At 34.1% G+C, this 20,381-nt stretch overlaps 1 protein-coding gene across 1 annotated transcript; it reads right to left on the bottom strand.

Annotated features, from left to right (window-relative positions):
• Positions 1-1,763: 1,763 nt before the first annotated feature.
• Positions 1,764-13,703, bottom strand: LOC147388376 (uncharacterized). Its single transcript, XM_086420369.1, has 22 exons — positions 13,292-13,703; positions 13,027-13,167; positions 12,309-12,388; positions 11,949-12,035; positions 11,735-11,785; positions 11,481-11,598; positions 11,339-11,395; positions 11,160-11,224; positions 10,896-10,979; positions 10,757-10,807; positions 10,557-10,619; positions 10,430-10,476; positions 10,274-10,343; positions 10,118-10,180; positions 8,414-8,503; positions 8,189-8,227; positions 7,859-8,086; positions 7,640-7,725; positions 3,072-3,120; positions 2,846-2,926; positions 2,670-2,763; positions 1,764-2,290 (listed from the first exon to the last, which is right to left on the bottom strand). The coding sequence occupies exons 2-22, from the start codon at positions 13,157-13,159 to the stop codon at positions 2,094-2,096; spliced, it is 1,833 nt and encodes a 610-aa protein (XP_086276495.1). The 5' UTR covers positions 13,160-13,167; positions 13,292-13,703; the 3' UTR covers positions 1,764-2,093.
• Positions 13,704-20,381: the final 6,678 nt, after the last annotated feature.

Here is a 20,381-nt window from a genome sequence, read left to right as displayed (position 1 = left end):
AAAAAAAAAAAAAAAAAAAACGAAAAATTAGGATTAATTTACCCTATGGTTTAAATCCATTGAATATTAAAAGATTTTCAAATTCAACTCTCTAAATTCCAACAGTTATCTTATTTATGAAAAACACTTTAGTAGGTAAATGGCAAAGTTTTCAATTTTAAAATGTTGTTGCAAGGTCTTTTTTTATCAGTATACGGGTTTGCCTTATTGACGAATGTCTTAACTTGTCAATTTACAAGGTGTGGGATTGTGTGATCTCAATAAATCATTACACAAATAAAATAATTTGTTTTTCTTTATATACTTTAATTAACTTTATGTCTATAATAAGGGTAATCCCCCTCCTATTATTAGTAGTCGGTCCTCTCCATCCACACGATACCATTCATTCCCTTGCACGCAAATAAATCAATAGTCTTACTCTTTCTTACCCCCCTCTCACTAATGATTGATTATTAATGATAGATGTACCAAAAGAAATAGAGAATGAGTCCACATAGAAGTTTGCTGTTCATTTCACGTTTTCTTATTTAGGTTGCAAATGTGGACGGCTGGGTTGGCCAAAATATTTGTATTTTGTAATGAAATTGAAACTTGACTTGACGAAATAATAATATCGCATAATTAATTAATATTAGTATAGTGTTTGTCCAGAGCTTCCTCAGTTCATCGATCGACTCAAATGGCAAAGATATTTAAGAATAGCCTGTTTTTGTTTTTTTTTCATCATCTCAACTAAAGTCTCCCCAAATTCCAAAAAATGTGGTCCCGTTTCACGTTATTTTCGACGGGAACAGTTGGTCAATGGGTCCCACCCAAACAAAGTTTTCAACAACATACTTTTTTTTACCATGATATATAGCAATAAAAATTTGACACGACGACGTACGTACGTGGTGGGACCCACCCACATTAACACTAATTCACGGTATCCCTCTCTACCTCTACCTTGATGGACCTGATTAATTATTTATTGCTAACTGTCCCCCTATCGACTTTTTAAAAATCAGACCGCTTGTTGACTCGTATAACTCACTGAATCAGCCCAAATCGTTCCAACTAACGGATTAGACCAATCAAACTCAAAAGTTAAATATTAAAAGTAAGCATTTTTTTTTTTTATTTCTTCCCAAAATAAGGCATTTCAACTTCAAAGACAACATCAATTTCCACCAGGATATATGTGGATTACAAATTTAAAAGAACCCAAAAAACAAAAAACATTTATTTTTATTTTTAAAAAATCTTATTAAGTTAGTCAAGGACAGTCTGGAATATTCACCAAAACATGGATGGAGGGGCACTTGTAAAGTCACCCAAAAAATTGGACCGCTCCCTACACAGACACAGCAACAAATTAATTAATTAGATTTTTTGGCCATTTAACACAAGTACACAATGACCGGCCTTGTTTTTAAAACATTGGTTTTTATGTGAATCATATTAATCCCTTTGGTTTTGTACACACCTTTTTTTGTTTTAGTGAATATTTTGTAGGACTACTTCTTTCTTAAAACTAACCCATCTTTCAACCATTGAAATTATTTCCACCATTTGAATGGATCCCTTCTTTCAAAACAAGAATCACATAAAATCAAAAGATAAGAAGAAAAAAATATATATTCAAAATATTAAGTTTGGATCTAATAAATGCTCTTATGCTCTCACTTACCATATAAAATTTACCTTTTCAATTTAATAGCACAAATCTTCCCACACACCAAAAAAAAAAAAAAAAAAAAATTGAATATTTCCGTCAGAAAAGAAGAGAAGTTTACATCCTCAACCTGTATAATTCCATTCCTCTAATAATTACTCTAGAAAAACTAAAACAGGCTTTGTCCCCTTTAAAAGATTGGAACTCAGCTCTGTTCCATACCACTCTCAAGTCGTCATCCCTTCAGAAGAAGAGCTATAAACCCTCTTAACCATACTCAAAAAGAAAATTTGTACAGACCACAATCCGGATAAGTGGAGGCATGTCAACAATAACAAGCACTTCCCAAAAAAAAAAAAAAAAAAACTACTGACAATAAAACCATACCATAATAAAAACCATAATGAGCCCCAGCACGCACAATGTTTTGTTTTGTTTAGTGGTGCAATCCATTACCATTAGCATATACTCCATTTACTAATTTGCTGACAGTCTTATTTCCATTACCATTCTGGTGGACTTTAGCTCCATTACTCATGTTGTCCTTCTTTGTTACTACATTGTTAACAACATGCCCGGAGACGGGCTTCTCCAAGAATGTTTCTAACTTGCCACATGAAGCTGCTATAAGCCCTGTTACATTAAGATAGATAAATTATTAGGCCCGGATTTATATAACCATCCATATACTACACTTGAGGAGAACACCAATTTCAAGGTTTCAATGCATGACAGACATGAATGCAGCACATATTCCAACTATCTTGACTGAGTGAACCAAGTTGATAGCTCATTAATGTAAAATTGTTTCATTTCTAAACACGAGTACAACAAAGCCTGAAACCAAAGATTTGGGGTGGGTCTCATCAATTAATTGTCAAGTTTGAAGTTGAAGAATATTTTATGGTTTTGTAATTTTGTTTAATACGTGAAACATATTGTTTTTCTCCCTAATTAATAATATTTTTTAATTTTTCTATTCAAGATGAGTGAAAAAAAAAAAAAAAAATACCTAAGAAAAGGGCAGAAGGGTTGCCAGGTCTTGATTTGAATTCAGGATGGAATTGAACCCCGACAAAGTATGGATGAGAAGGCAATTCAACAATCTGCAGAGAGTATACCAGCAAGAAATCAGAACCACTAGTGATGCATAAATTATTCAAAAATAATAGGGTGCTGAATAGATACCTCCATTCGTCGACCAGTTTCATCTTTGCCAACAAATGAGAGACCAAAATTTTCAAGTTGTGTAATCATATCAGGATTGACCTATATAAAACAGAAGAATAAATTCTAGCACTATGAGAACCTACTGATGGACAAACAAATAAAACAAAACAGAAGACAATATATTAAATAAAAATTCTACTGTGCAAAACAAAGTATGGAGCATATGTATGTCATTGCTAAATACCTCATATCTGTGCCGATGCCGTTCATCCACAAAGTTTACATTTCCATATCTAACAAAAAAAAGCAAATCACAGACAGGTCAAATAACATGAAGAATTCCAGTGTTGATGTGTGGACAAAGCTTGAACACATGCATGTGAAAGGATAGGGATGAGGTGGCTCCAGTTACCCACCTAAACTGACTGGAAGGCCGTGGATATTTGGGGGCTGTTGCTCAAGTTATCAGGGGGAAGGAGATGAATGCAGCTTCGAAAGAGAGTCGGAGAGAAGAGGAAAAGAGAGTTCTCTTAAGGTAAATGAGTGCGCAAATGACTAAAATGCCCCTCATTTGATGACTAGAGAGGGGATTCCTTCTAGATTAAAAGCATAAAAGGCATTGCTGTGCTACGGCTACCGTGATTGTTGATTGCTAAAGTGTATGATGGCAGAGCTATCTCATAGATGTTTAAGAGTCATACCTGGCCAATTTTTTCTGAAGCTTAACATGGAATAAGATTGTTGTGCATCTGGAGCAAGTGTCATAAAGATGACACCACCCGAAAGAAGAATGGTGTTGCAAGGGTGACCATCAGCCTGAGGTGGAATGGTTCCAACTTCCAAGAGTGGTCATTTCACCCTAAGATGACATGGTGCCATCATTATGGCCTACTCCTCGAGGAAAAATAGTTGCAAGGGAAAGCCTTTTGCCCTAGGACAGCATTGCCGTAAGGATGAATACTGCCAAGTATGTGACCTTCGTTATGAGAAAGAATAGAACCTCAAAAAGGAAAATGACTATAGAAATAAGCTATAATATGGGGATAACACTTGCTTGAGAGAGCAAGACCTTGGAAGGCAAACAGTTTTTGGAAGAGTTGTGCCAATGAGCAAATAAGCTTGCAAAGGCAGGAACTCAGAACACAATAAACATTGGTAAAAGTAATGATAGATAACCAAGTAGTGTCTTGAAAAGCAAATGACTATGGAAAGAGTGTGCCAAAGAGCTACTAAGCTCTAGAGAAGGTAAGGCAGCCTTTGAAGGCAAGTGCCTAGGGAAAGAGTATCAATAAGAGTCCGAAAAAGGAATGAACTTAAAAAGGCAAATTCCTATAGTGCTAGAAAGGTAATGAACACTTATGAAGGCAGGCAATGAAAACTTAAGAAGACAGGCCTCGAAATGCACGTCCTTAGAAGGCTAACACCTACGGCAGTAGTTGTGCCATGGTCCAATAAGTGACTAAAGGCATGACCTCAAAAGGTAAAAAAGTATGGCAAGAGCTGTGCACCAAAGAGCCAATAAGAACATAAGAAGCTAAGTCTCGAAAAACAATCATATACTGCATCAGACACGCCAGAGAACCAATAAGCATCTGAGAAAGCAAGGCCTCGAAAAACAATCGATAACAACAAGAGCTATGCTAGGGAAACAGTGGACACATGGACACGCAGCCTCGAACAACAAAAGGCAATGGAAGAGTGATGTTAGAGAGCCAATTAGTGCCTAAGAAGGCAGGGCCTCAGAAGAAAAGCTACTATGGAAAGAGCTAAGTCAAGGAATTAACACGTACTTGAGAATGCAAAGAAAGATAGGTGACTTCTTATATAGTCGTGGTGATGGCAGGTGAAAGTATAATGTGTAATAAGATAGCGATATCAAGGCATACTCATCATTAGTTAAGGGTTGTGTTGGAAAAGTTGCAAGTGAAAGTATAATGTGCAATAAGATAACGATATCAAGGCATAATCATTGTTGGTTGAGGGTTGTGTATGGAAAAGTTACAATCTTATTGAAAGCCCATGTTTGATTGGGTGCCATGTACGAAAAATGATAGCAACCCTAGAGCAGACTCATATTGACTAAGTGTGATGTGTCAAGGAGATAGAGATTTCAAAGAAAAATCCATGTATGACAATGTGGTAGTTTCAGAGTTGGCTTGTGTTGGTCGTGTAGAAGTGCAAGTCAAAAGTCAAAATGCAAATCACTACGGAATGCAATGCTGCCAAAGTGCCAATTCATTTGTGATAAGTGACATGATCATATATATTCCTATGCTGTCATATGCTCTCATCTCCTCATAGGCCTGTACAAATTTTCAATTTTAAATATATCAAAAGAAAAAAAATGTTGGAGCTTGATGTTGTGCAACATGCAGTGATGCTCAAGTAGCCATGAAGAGTGATTACAAGACAAGATGCTTATTTAGCATGAAATATTTAGAATCATAAAAAAATAATTAAAAAGGTGGGGAACCATGAAGGCCATCATGTTTGAACGATTATTCATGTATGGTGGTGGGCCTCTACTTCGGTTTATGGGTGCATGTGTACAGTGCTCACGCTACCAGTAGTGATGGATGCGGCAGATATAGTAGTTCATGATTTCCCAAATGGGATATGAACGACATAAGCAACAAGAGATGTCTTCCACATTGAGGACCAACTTATTTTTGATCAGTAACCCTATTTTTACCGAGATCAGAAACTTGATGATGGCAAAAAATGAACTTAATATGTCATGTGAGGCAAATTGAACTAGAGGTTTTTGGGTTAAGTCTCAGGTAAGTGGTTATGCATAGCACCAACGAGTGCATGCTATCTAACCCCCATAAGACCAACCCATGGTTTATGACAATGATCAAACTATACACTTACTCCAATAGGACCATGCTATGATGATGGTCTTCAGAGAAACATGGTTGGTCCAAAGATGAAAACCAAACCATATACCCAATACAAGAAAAGAAAAAAAAAAAAAAAAAACACATGACCATAAAGTTGGTCCATGATGAAGAATAGGTCGGACACACTAAAATTGCAAAGACGGGCATAAATATATGTATGGAGCACACCTTTCAAGACTATCATCATACATAATGATGGGAAGATTGAGGAGGATGTTGTCCATAGAACTAGAGCATGATGGTTAAAGTGGAGGTGTGCTATGTGAGTGATGTATTCCAATCAAATTAATAGGAAAGTTCAATAAGACAGAGTTATGGCGTGATTGCAATCAAGAAACGACATGTTCATGGATTGAGCATCAGAGAGATGAGGGTCTTGAATTTGATGAGTGAAAAGACGAAAATAAAATAAAAAATGAACTCATTTGTGAAAATGTAAACGCAGCCCAAAGATTAAGGTGTTGTTTGTTAAACTGAACAAATAAGTGCTGAATGATTATAATTACTGAAACTGTATAAGCGTTGAATTTAAGTGCTGAAATTGTTGTCTGTTTACAGATCTGAATTGTGCTGAACTGATTCAAATTAAGCGTTGTAATTACATAAATCTGTTTCTTATTTAATACTGAAAACTGATAAATTGACTATATTACCCTTTTCAACAGTTGTATGTTTAAGGGGAAATTATTAATAAAATCCAAAAATAAAAATTATTTATTAAAAAAATATTAAATTTAATGAAATTCGTTTTGGGAACCTAGCCGAACAAATTCTCTCCTCCACATCATTTAAAAAGTAAATTTAAAATTTTTTTAATTCAAATTAAAAAATAATATTAATTCAAATTAAAAAGAGAGAATATTAAATATAAATATTTCGTTAAATATTAAATATTAAATATTCCAAATAAATAAAAAAGGAAAGAGGAAATTTCTGTCTCCTCTTTTATTTTTTCGAAATATTTAATATTATTAAATGCGTGGAGGAGAGAGAAAATTTCGACCCTTTAAAGGTCGAAATTTTCTCTCTTTAATTTGAATTAATATTATTTTTTAATTTAAATTAATATTATTTTTTTAATTTGAATTAATATTATATTTTAATTTGAATTAATATTATTTAATTTGAATTAATATTATTTAAATACGTAGATGAGAGAGAAAATAGGAGAGATAATATTGGTGTGGGTTGCCTCATTAATTTGTGGGGTGCTTATATCATTATCCTTAGGACATAAGAGGTAATATCATTTCAAGTATAAGGGCATACTTGTCCGTGTTGAAAAAGACCGGTGCTTACTGCTTCAGCAAAAAAATTAAGTGATCCAACTTCACTTAATGCTTTTCACTTATTTTTCAGCAATAAGTGTTGAAAATGTAGAGTAAACAAACGTGCTGATTGCTGAAGCTGAATTGCATTCAGTATTAAGTGCTGAAATCAGTGTTAAACAAACACCTCCTAAGTCATGTCTTACAAAGGCTGATTACAGTACCAATTAGAAAGACTTTGCAAGTTGGAAGTTCTATAAGAGAGAAAGGAAGGGCAAGGACATAAAGAATGTGAATTGAGGTAGGTGATGATAGTGGTAATTAATTCATTTGAATTAACAGAAGAAATTGTAAAATTCAATGGAGGAGCATGATTTGTCCAACAAATCCCAGACTTTTGGGGAAAGGCTTTGACCCTTTCTAAGCTTCAATGGATGAGCCGTATGGCTCATAAACTTCACATTTTTTTTAATAAGTTGAGGGGTGCTTTGGTTCCCTTGAGGCATGTGCTTGAGAGGCTTAAGAACATTTTGCAACACTATGTCACATACAAAAATATGTGAAATGCAAGTGGAGAAAGGAATGCCAACAGTACAAGACAATCAACAAATAAAGATGATTAAGAGAGTCATAGTACTCACAACTTTGCGGATTTGCAATCAGGAACTTGGAAGTATGTCCTTCTCGATCCAAGGCGCATAGTGCCTCCCATATGAGTTTTGGAACCCTGCAACATTGAGAGAGAATAGCCGTCACTAAAATAAATAAAATGAGCATAAAAGATAAATGGGTACATTTGAATGTGAACCCCCCCCCCCCCCCCCCCAAAAAAAAAAAAAAAAAATGATAGAATTATATACCTCTGGCATAAATATTACACAAGGATTCGTAGTTTCAGGATCAAACTCAGTGCTATTAGCATCTTTCATCTTAAGTACGGCGCGCGCAAACTCAATTACAGCAATTTGCATCCCTAGGCAAATGCCAAGAAATGGAATTCTATTTTCTCTAGCATATTTTGCCGCTAGAATTTTTCCTTCAACCCCTCGGTCACCAAACCCTCCTGGAACTAGAACACCATCTGCACCCTGAAGTGAAAGACAACAGATATAAATAGGAATACAAAACTAGGACGGAACTTTCACTCAGCCAATCCACCAATAACATCAGAACCCTTAACTAGGGCCTACCTTCAATAGATTCCATGCAGAATTATAAGCATTGGGCATCTGCAAATACAAAATATTTCTCCAACTATCAACAAAATAAGTCTTGTATGGGCTTTAGACCCATAGCTCGGTTGGTTTGACACATTGCAAAACAACTTTGAGGTCGTGGGTTCAAGTCCAGTTTACCCATTAAAAAAAAACGCATTGTACATTAAAAAAAAAAATGCGGTCAAAATAAAAAATAACCTCTTTCGCAGTTGCATCTTCAAGGTCACTAGCTGGAACCCATTCCACTATCAGTTTCTTGCGGCAAGCAACAGAAGCATGCAAAAGTGCCTGCAAACAAACATATTTCATCCAATTAGTAAGTACACTACTAGAATTGGAAGAGCGACCCCACTCTTTGATCAACTTTAAAAAAAATATTTATAAGAGACACATCACTGTTTACTCACTAAGAGAGGCTCATAATACAAACATGCACATATACAGGGCTACATGTTCAGTAGGTGAAACATTGACTATTTTTTTTTTTAAATAAAGCATGGGTTATAACAATTTCTTAGTATGGGACTGATCAAGAAACTGAACAAAATATCAAAAGAATATGAAAAAAAAACAAATAGGATCATATCTGGAAAAAAATCCAGAGTTACGAAAAATAATGAAGTAGGTAACGGCTTGAACCAGAAGTTCACACCACAAAACAATCAAAATCAATTATTTCCTTAAAACATCCTATGTTACCTAGGTGCAGGGACATCCATATCTTTCTTACAGAAATAGGATTTACAATTTCTCAACCACGAGTTCATGGTACAAGGAGATGAGAGCATATGATAAATGTACTAAGTAACAACTTTCGTTCCGTTCCGGAATGTTCTGCAAATCATTGTGGTTTTGGTCGAGATTGGAATGAAACATTGACCTGAAACATTCAATGCTTAAGGAATGTTTTGGATTGGCTTTTCAAGTCCACTGTCAAATACCAGGGCTCAACCCTTGGACAGGCAGTGGAAACTAGCAAGCTGGAGTACGGTAGGGGCAGAGAGAATTTCCAGTGGAGCAGTGAAATGCATAAGGTTGTCTCAAAATGTTTTAATCAAGAACGAAACAAAACATTGACTCCGAAAAAACTCAATGTTTTGGGAATGTATCTTTACAAGTATCTTTGTTCTTTTAGAATTAAAGATATTAGACGCCAGCTCCAACAAGTATCCTTGCCTTTCATGATATTTATTACGGATCACAAGGTTCAAATCTTTTTCTGACAAGCGAAGAAAATCAGTGTTACCTAGACACATGGCACAAGTGCCAAGTGTCGAGGAGTTGAGAGGTGATTGGCACTCCAACTTCTGAAAATTCGAATATGTTAATAGGGCTGTACAAAAATATTAAAAAATAAAAACCAGATGAATACAATCTCAAATTATTTTAAAGATCATGATTACGTAAGCACCTATTACACCCTTAAAAATAGAGAGCATAATGTAAGAAAATAAAAAAGAGTAAGATATGCAAATTGTCTAGTATATTAGATGGTACCGTATACTAATGAAATAAAACTACAAAGAAAACTTAGAGCAGGTTGAAAAATATACTTTATGAAAATATGAAAGATCAAACTGTGTGTCAGAACCTAACTTTAATTATTTCATATCATACAAATAATTTTTTAGGACCCAATAATTTTTTATTTATTTATATGTTACGATAATTAAATGAAACTTTAAATAGATTAGCCTAAAAGGACACCTGCTTTTACTGCGTTGAAATGAGACACGCATTTTGACGATATAATATGATAGTTTTTTGTTCATGTCCAGAAGTGTCCATGTTTTAGTTGGACTTGTAACCAATCAAGGAAAATTACTGCATAAAAAATAAATGAAAAGTTGGAATGCCCATAGGATAAGAAATCATAGAATATAAATTGCATGCCACTTTCACCTTCAACACAGAAAGGTAAGAATCTGAAAGACCGGTATATTTTCCAACCATGGCAATTCTGACCTGTAAATTACATGGCATTTCAATGTATGAGAATTTGCAGTAACTAGATCATGAAACTACTACAAAGAGTACTGGAAATGTTTTGGGACCCACAGGTTCATGCAACATGTCACTTAGCTTGGCCCTAGCAGTCCACTCCTCCAGAGCAGGCTTCCTAGCAACACTGCACATGATGAAAAATTATGCTGTCAGGTCACACACAAAAAACTGCAAAAAAAAGGTGATAATCATAAGTGAATTTAGACAAACCCCATAAGGTTCAATGCTTTCAAGATTGCTTCATGTGCATTCTGGTCCTGGTTAAATTCCACATAATTGTTGTTAAAAAGATAACCATGGCTGAAAATAAACTTTAAAGTGCCATTAAACAACTTACTCTTAATAGCAAAGGAATATGCCAAATGTTGGAAACATCATAAAGAGTGAGAATGTTTTCTGCCTGTGTAACACACATTTTACAACAATTAATACCTTGAATAACAAATTATATAATTTTTTTTTATAAGTAAATAACAAATTATATAATTATTTTCAATGAGCACAGAAGGAGTAACATCACTAATTTGGTAATAGTACCGGGACATGGCAAAATTGAGAGAGTTTTTCTTTCACATTTTCCTCCAGAGCCTGTCCAAGAAATTTAAATTTGGAAACTTGAGACTAGCACAATCAGTCCAAATAGAGGAGAAACGGTGGAAGCAAGAGAGATCAAAACCTTTGCACTGCGACAAGCCAATATGTTTGGTGTCAATCCTAATCCCCTTAGGCCCCGAACACTATGCTGGGTAGGCTTTGTTTTCTAAAAGTGGACAAAATAATTACAGAACTAGTCAGAGCCAATACATAATTATATGCTTACAAGTCCAGAGTTTGCTTATAGACAACTCGGTGATTAAATCCAAAGATTACTTGTGCACGTATCTACCATATACATTTTTTTCCTAAGTATGCATTAACATTCACAAGCAGTTCAATATACCTGTTCACCAACAACATTCAAAACAGGCACAAGACTGACATGAACAAGGCAGAAATTCCCAGGGCCTGAAAGAGCATCATTTGAAGAAAAAATGGAATTATTATATAAAGAAAACAAAAGAGAGATGATTTCTGTGAGACAGGTAACAAATGATAGAAGCAGATTCAAAATTTCCTTACCTACACGGTATGAAAATTGACCCAATGCCTCAATAAATGGCATAGATTCTATGTCTCCTGAATCAAGAGTTTCTTGTAAGTTAACCATAACACATTAATAGTTTGCATGCCCCTGCTTCAAGAATGATGATCTTAACATTACCTATAGTTCCCCCTAATTCTATGACGCAAACATCAGCTGGGCCTTCTTTACCATCCACAGGTATCATAGCTACCTGCTCAATCCACTCTTGAATGGCATCTGTAATGTGAGGAACAACCTGCGAAAGAGGAAAACGTGAAACAATTTTATTTTATTCTATTTTTTAATATGTAACGATATACAAAATTCAGGATCAAACAAAAACTTGTCAAGCTTTAAGCAAATACACAACTTTGGTAACAATTGAAACACACCTGTACAGTTTTTCCCAGATAATCTCCTTTTCTCTCTTTGTTAATAACATACTGTTGTACATTAAGAACAAAAATCAGTGGCTCTAGTAAACTTTAGGCTTCATCAAGGCCTTGTTACCGTTTGATTCTCTAGGAATCGACATAAAAAATTTGCCAAAACATGTAAACTAAAGAAGATAATAGCCGTATAATGATGTTCAATTAGCCAAATTACCTGGTAAATCTTCCCAGTAGTGATATTATTGTCACGGGTCAACTTGATATCTAAGAACCGTTCATAGTTGCCAAGGTCCAGGTCCACCTTCAAAACAACAAAAAGATGTCATTTTTTTTAAGAATGGTAACTTAATTTTTGACTTCAAGCCACCTTATGCGGAAAGCAATGCTAACAACAATTTAATTTAAATCAAACATACAATGTACACTAAATTATAACACGAGAAGCATTATCACCTATACTAGGGCAATTATTGATGTTCTAGAATCCGTGTTCATGGTCTATAGAACAAATAAAAAAAGTCATAATGGCATTCAAACATATACAAGGAAGTATTCTTTAAGGAGATTTCTTTACCTCACCACCATCATCCAAGACAAAAACCTCTCCGTGCTCGAAAGGGGACATTGTTCCTGCATCAGTGTTCAAGTAGGGATCTGCACATGTGGATATTACAGAGCAAAAAAAATTTACATATGATCTCATAGTCTTTTAAATAAAAGAAGAAAATGAAAATCAAACAATTCTGCAAAATTTAAGTGACCCCAGAAAAAAAAAATGAGTAAAACCAAACCAACACAATCCAAAATTGTAACTATTTTACTTTAGTGAACATAACACCATTTTCTGTGTTACTAGTTAATCTCTTTAACAAAATAAGAAAAGAAAGAAGTAACCCATTATGTCCAAACAACACCATTCAAATCATAACCCACAAAAAAAAAAAAAAAAACCCATTAAAAAAAAAACCCCTCATTTTCATTTTAGCTTAGGGAAAAATGAAAAAAAAAAAATTCAATATAAGAATATAGCCATTTTTCTTCTTCAGTTTATTCATATAAAGAAAAAGAAATAGGACAAAAACAGAGATATTAAAGCATCAAAAGAAAGATCCTTCAAAAAAAAAAAACCAGGGACAAAAACATAAGATAAAGGATAAAGGAGACATTTTACATGTTTAAACAAAAAGAAGAAGCAATAGAGAGAGGAAGAGGGAGACTGAAAGAAGTATGGGTGGGAAAGATTAATCTTTCAATCTGCATCTTGAGAGAGAGAGAGAGAGAGAGAGTTGAACCTATTTTAATGGAAGTAACGCGAAGACCACAAGACTTGAGAACCACACCGATGCTACTTGCAGTAACCCCTTTTCCAAGACCGCTAACAACTCCACCAGTCACCAAAACATACTTCATTTTGCGATTCATCATCCCAATCTCTAAATACCCAACAACCCAATAAGAAAGAAGAATCAATAGAGATTGACAATGAGAATAACAAGTTTTCAAAGGAAACAGAGATACAAACGGATTTAAGTTTTAAAAAAAAACAAACAAACAAACCTTGTTATTGTTGTTGTTGGTTTTCAAGAATAATAATAAAAGGAGAACAAGGACGGGATTAACAAGGTTGGGTGGGTGGGTGGTACTGTTCTTGAGTTCTTATCTTCAAAACAACTGACTTAGTCAGTCAGTCAGTCACACATTCTTCTCGTTCTCTCTGTTATTTATCTATCCAATCCAACAAGTAGTTGTTACAGTTATCTTCAAAACCTCTTCCAAAGACCGTGATACAGAGAGAGAGAGAGAGAGAGAGGCAGAGAGGGTGTTGGTGGTGTTGTTTGGTGTTGGGGGAATATATGTATTTTTATATATATCTACCCAAAGACCCTCCTCTTTTCTGTTGCAGACTTTTAAGAGACACACCGAGTTCCCATCCTTTCTTTCTTATATAATTTATGCTTTTAGGGTTTCTTTAGGTTGGGTTTTAAGATTTATAAGAAATAAGAGAGGGAGAACAAAAAAAAAAAAAAAAAGATTACACAACAAATACCTTCTATTACTCTTTCGTCTTTGAATGGTCCCATTTGTTTGTTTTAAACATACATAGATTTTTGAACAAAAGTGATTAGAAATTTTTTAATCTCTCTATTTAATAAAATACATTATCCCTTTCTAAGGTTACATCTCCCCCCGTTCCCTACACCAACCTCTTATAAATAAAATTAAAAAAATCATGGGTCATGCTTAGTATCATTGCAAATAAATTTGCAAAGTTTTATATTATAAAATTTATAGTTTTTTTTTTTATTATTAATAAAATTTCATATATACTTACAACAAAATTACAAGAAAAAGATCGGCATCTAAATATTAGATAAAATTTTATGACGATTTGTGGATTGAGGATAATTAAGCATCCGACAACTACATTTTATTTTTGTTTTTGTTTCTGTTCAATTTGGAGCAATTTACAATCAAACTAAATGGTCTATGGTAATTATATCTTGCCGTCTTCATCTTGGCTTGGGCTAATTGGGTATAAGCCTTCTTCGATTGTGACTTGGCTTACTTCTTGTACACGTAATATTATTTTAATTTATGACATTGTGATTAAATTAGAGTTATTGTGAAAATGTTTATTTCTTGTTAAAGTATGAATAACTTTTTCCTCCTCCATTCTCTTTTGGACCCATTTTACTCAATCACTCTTCCCTACTCTCCCTTTCTCATTTTCTATAAGTGGCCCCCAACCAACTCACTCTTTTTAAACAATTCAAGTGGTGAGACACACTCTTTTTAGGTGGGTCATACTATAAAAGTGATTTACGAAAATAGTTATAATCTTCCACTTCTCTTTTACATTCCCTCATCATCATCTTGATCGTTATCATTATGATTTAAAATTAAAATTTTGAGGTGGGTCTATCATGTGAGAGAGAGATTTTGAATTTAATCGTTCAACTTAGTGGTAGGTGGTGGGGCTAACATAAATACAAAACAACTTGACCCTCTTTTTGACTATTTTTTTCCTTGATTTCACCTTAATTGTTAAGAATCCCCTTCTTTTTTACTATTTGTTTTTTACCTTCCTAGATGTAGTGTAAAAATACCTATGTTCACATTTGATAGTAGATAATCAAATTAAAAGTTTAAGTAAAGTTGTGTAAAATCGAGAGAAAATATCTCCAAGTTTTTTTTTCTTTAATAAAATTTTTTTTTTTTAGGGGGATTAGAATTCTTGTCGAGATGACTTGACCTTCTTTTTAATTACTATCTTTTCTCTTTAACTCCACCTTAGTCGTTACACATCTTCTAACTATTTACTTTTCGCCAACCTAGAATTTAGTGTTAAAGAAAACTTATGTTCACATTTAAAAGTAGAACGTGGAATTAAAAGTTTAAGTAAAGTTGTAGAAAGTTAAGGAAGAATCTTCTAAACATAATTTTCTTTGTAAAAATTCTTTGTTTTTGTTTTTGTTTTTGTTTTTTTGTTATTGGAATAGGTCAGGTCAATCCTTATATCACAAGGTCGATATTCTCCTTTACACATGGTCAAGAATGAATATATTGTCTAATCATATGTATCGACGATACGTAAATGCATGGATGCACCAATCTCCATAAAGGGGTACTAATTGCTTTATGGCCACCTACATAGAAATTATATTCACAATTCCCATTGCAAATTTATCCTTGTTATGAAAAAAAAAAAAAAAAGGAAAGAAAAAGTATATTCCAAGATACACAAAGAAACAATTCGATCGAATAAGCAAGTTTTTTTTTTAACTTGGTGAAAATATTAGGTAAACCGAACAATTTGTGTATGAAGTCTCTCCGATACATACTACACATTGTATTGTTGGATCATTGAACATAATTTTCATGTGGGCCTCACAAAAAAGAGTACAAATATTATGTATAAAATGATACATGGCTAACATATTAATCAAAAGAATATTATATAAGATGATAATAAATTGACTATACTTTTGAAGTGATGACTGGGTGAATAGTCCTATTTGGATTAACTCTAGGATTATGCTCCCTTAGAACATGTTTATAGCAACCATGGGAAGTGATAAGCGGAAGTAGTTGCTTCTCTATCCAAATAGGTTCAAACCAATTGGAAGTTCTTCTATCTCCCATGAGGAATTGAAAACGGGATTTGAGATGGTTATTAAATAGTACAAAGTTGGAGATGAATGAGTAGAAAGACTAAAGATGGCAAAATGAAGAATGATTCCCAAATAAATCTATAAAAAAAAACAAATAATACTAAAGATTTTACGTGATTCGACAAAGATGCCTATATCAGAATCCATGGGAGCCGAATCTATAATTCATATCCTTGTTACTTGTGTTTTATTGTTACATGATAGTCCTTAGGCTTCCTTTTTCTATATCCATTTTTCCATCTATCCCCTTTGGAATGTATTTCCCCCCTCTAAATGGATAGAAATCTTAAACCTAGAAAGAAGAAATGTAATCTTAATTAAATTACAGTTACTTCATTAATCTTATCCAAATAAGGTAGTTATCCTTAGGAAAAGAATCCTTCCATATTGAAATCATTTTTCAGATTAGATAAGTTCCAATTCAAGAATGACACATCGCACAGTCAATGTATTCGACATAAATCTAGGGATACACATCAATATGGACTTCTTGATCCATACCTACATCAAGATTCGAATTGGTTGGTGTCATATGAACGGTCCAGATGTTAGTGACAATTTTAATCCTCCATAATTACCCCTTCTCAAAGGTGAATATTGATATAATCAACATTCCCATTCAAGAATCTTGAAATTGTCGGAAATCCTCCCAAAGATGGATTGAATGAACACCAACTAGAATTTGAATGTGAACCAACCCCAATTCTAGAACTCTTGATCCCTTGAGATTTAGACTTGGCTCCAAAAAGGCCAAGGCTTGAATTGAACAGGTCCAATACCAAGTTGTCGGACGTTACTCCAAAATGAGTTCTGTGAATTAAATAAAATCGTCCCCCAAATGATTGGAGTTGACTCCCCAAATTAGTAGCTTTTAATAACCGACTTGTTTCCAAAATGATTATGTTTGATTCCAAAATGAGTCATTTTAATAGAATGAAATTGACCCTTAAAAGGTCGAGTTTGATTTCCAAAATGAACCAAGGCCTTTAATCAAATAGACCTGACCTGCAATGGTTGAGTTTGACTCCTCAAATGAACCAATGTTTGGTTCCCTTCTCAAACCCAGGCTTATAATAAATAAAACAGACTCTTAATAGTTGGACTTAACTCCTTAAATGATCCAAGTGTCTTAGTAAACAAATCCAACCCCCAATGGTGGAAGCTTAGTTCCCTTTGTGAACCAAGATTTTAATCAATTGAGCAACAACGACCCCCATTGATCGAGTTTGGTTCCCTTATGAACCAAGGCTTAAATTTTGAAAAAGGTCAACTCCCCATGATCAACTTCAATTCCCTCATGAACCAATACCTAAATTTATGTTGAACAAGATCGACCCCTAATGGTTGATGGTTCACTCATGAACCTAAACTTTTTAGGTGACTAAATTCAAGCCCAAAAGGTTGGGTCTAGTTCTCTCAATCAGCCAGGACATCAAGTGAATAACTTTGAATTTTTTCAAATCGGGCTCGACTCTCCCATGAGCCAAGTCTTCTTAAGTAAATAAATTTGACCCTCGAAGGGTTGAACTTTGCTCTCTCAATGATACAAGACTTATAATTCAACAGATCTAATCCTTAATAGTTGGACTTAGTACCTACAAATGAACTAAGGGTATGTTTGATTGCACATGGAAAATAGAGTGGAAAATCAATTTCCATGGAAAATGACATTTTTCAAGTGTTTGATTGCACATGGAAATGGAAATTCATTTTTCACCCCATTCAAAAAGTCCACTAAATTATGGATTTCACTTTCCCACCCATATGAGTGAGAAAATGAAATCCACCCATATTTTTCATATTCAATTCTTCCCTACCACCACCACCACCACCATCACCACCACCACCATTACACTAACCTCGCCGTCGTCGTCACCATCGCCGTCCCCGTCGGCTCCGTCTCCAACCACCTTCTCTCTCTCTCTTCTTCTTTTTCTTCTTCTTCTTCTCCATCCCTCACCTCCTCCACCACCACCACCACCACGTTCTCCCCCCATCTTCCTCACTTACCTCCATCGTCGCCATCGTCGCCGCCTTCACTGTCGCCGTCGCCGCCACCTTCTTCTCCACCGTCGCCACATCCTTCCCCCTCCCTCTTCCTCGTCATCTTCTTCTTCCTCTCCCCCTCCTCTCATCTTCTTCCTCATTCTCATCTTCTTCTTTTTTCTCATATTTTTTCTATGATTTTATCCAAGTGAAATCAAACAATGGAATTTGATTTTTCAACCCTACCTATTTTCCACAACTAATTTTTTATGGATTTCAAATTTCATGGAAAGTGACTTTCCATGCAATCAAACATACCCTGAGTGTTTTAAATAGACAAAAGAAACCTCAAACAATTAAGCTTTACTAATTGGTCCCTAACGACTGACTTCAAATTTGAACTAGACTTCCTTAATGAGTAAAGTTGCAATAAATTGTCCATCATGATTGACTCAAAATTTAGACCAGACTCCCTCAATGAGTCAAGTTGCACTAAGTGGTCCCCCTCAATCGAATTAGGATTTAGACCAGACTTATTCAATTAGTTGAGTTACTCTAAGTGGTCCATCAAGATCGACTTAGGATTTGGACTAGTAAGTCAGACTTTGCTAAGTGATCCCTCACAACCAACTTATAATGTGGATCAGAATTTCTCAATAAGTTGAGTTTGGCTTAGTGGCCCCTTGTAACCAATTTAGGATGTAGATTGTGTTAAGATTTCTGCACAGTAGAGTCAAAATTTTCTTGAGCTTTTATTATTGCGAAAACATAAAACAAAGAGAAACACGTCACACACTACACCACATAGAAGATGAAGGAGAGAAAATAATAAAATAATATAAAATTTTATTTTTTCTAAGGCAAAATTCAACACATATTAACTCATGGTTATGGGTATCTTTATATAGAAAACAAATTAAACTCCTAACCCAACTAGAATTCTTAAAATAATCTAGGTAATTGAAACTTAATCTAAGGTAATTGACCATTAAGGCCACCTTCTTGTGCATAATTCAAGGTCATCCTTCAAGAATTCTTTACAAATTGACTAAGTTCAAGGAATCAAGATCATTTTACCTAGAGATTTCTAGAACCTAGGAGCAATTACTCTCTTACTTTCAAGTTTGTTGAAACTCTATTCAGAGTAATTAACTCTTAAAACCCCCCATTATTAGAAAATTTTCATGATATTTGTCTCACTTTCATTGGAGTTTGACTATTTTCAAAGTGTAAGAGAGCCTTGCCCCCCTAAAAAAAAATTCTTTAGAATATTGTGAGCATTTAAATTTCTATCATTTGATTGTCATAATTTACAAGACTCAAAATGGTGGAAATGATCATCAAGGACTCTTTGATTAAGAGTAAACAAGGCCATTCTTTAAAGTTTTTTTTTAAAATTAAGTTGAACTTGTGAAGCTTGAACCTTTATATCTCTAAGCGTCATCTAACAAATAAAAGACATCTTTTAGATAAAAAAGAAAAAATAATCTATCTTCACATAAGTATGTCCAATTCTCTTCTTGAGACCTTCTAAAGTCCTAAAACTTTGTCCAAATACTCTCTCAAGTACTTTGAAGTCTTAAAAAATGAAAAAAGAAAATAAAGAAAAAGACCAAGGTGGGATTGCACTTTATTTTTTATTTACTTGCATACCCATCAATTCCTCTTCTTCCCCTTACTCTAATTTCTTTACTTTGTCTTCAAATTTTATTTCATTGCAACTATATAGTATAATGTTTAGCCTCCATTACAAAGTATGGGTTGAGAGTTAATCCCTTTGTAGGAAGATCCTTACCATTTATATTTTTTGAGAAGATTTGCATATTCATCATCTTATATTGATTTCCAAATCGAACCCAATGGTGCAAGTATGATTGCACTTCTTTCTTCACTGTGAATGAATTTTAAGTTTTTCGATAAGAAAGTTTTGAGATTGTGAATTTTTGCATGTTGGTTAGTTGCCCATTGATATGGAGATTCAATGATGCCAGTATTTTTGTTGTAGGGAGATCAGATACAAGTATGGGTAGGTGAAGAATTATGTTTTTGACTTGGTGGGTCTGCATCAAAAGGTTGTTGAAGATAGAAAGATGTTGTATTGTTGATGGTATAGGTATTGTTGGAGGATGAAGTGTAAGAACAAGTTTGTCTTCGATGTAGATTTCTTCAAATGTTGAGGAATGATTTGAATGCTTTTGAATCTTATTTCTTTTTTTCTCTAATTCTTTTTCGATGATAACTTTGAAATTGAAAATTTATATGTGGGGGAGATGGAAAGAAAATTACAGATTAATAATGATCTCTCGAAATGCAAGAAAAAGAGTGAAGGAGCAGAAGACAATTATGAAACGGAACTTGAATATTTATCAAAAGAAAATTAAAAGAGTTTTAAAACTACATAACTCTTCACTAATTTAAATAGAGAGCTTATACTAACACACAAACTTTTTTTTTTTTTTAACTTATATTATAACACACTAATCTATATG

The sequence above is a fragment of the Akebia trifoliata genome, chromosome 13, assembly GCF_017979445.1.
Source record: "Akebia trifoliata isolate Shusen 1 chromosome 13, ASM1797944v1, whole genome shotgun sequence".
In the NCBI taxonomy this organism is placed as follows: domain Eukaryota; kingdom Viridiplantae; phylum Streptophyta; class Magnoliopsida; order Ranunculales; family Lardizabalaceae; genus Akebia; species Akebia trifoliata.
Note: the sequence above shows the minus strand (reverse complement) of the source record. Positions and strands in the feature narration are given on the sequence as shown.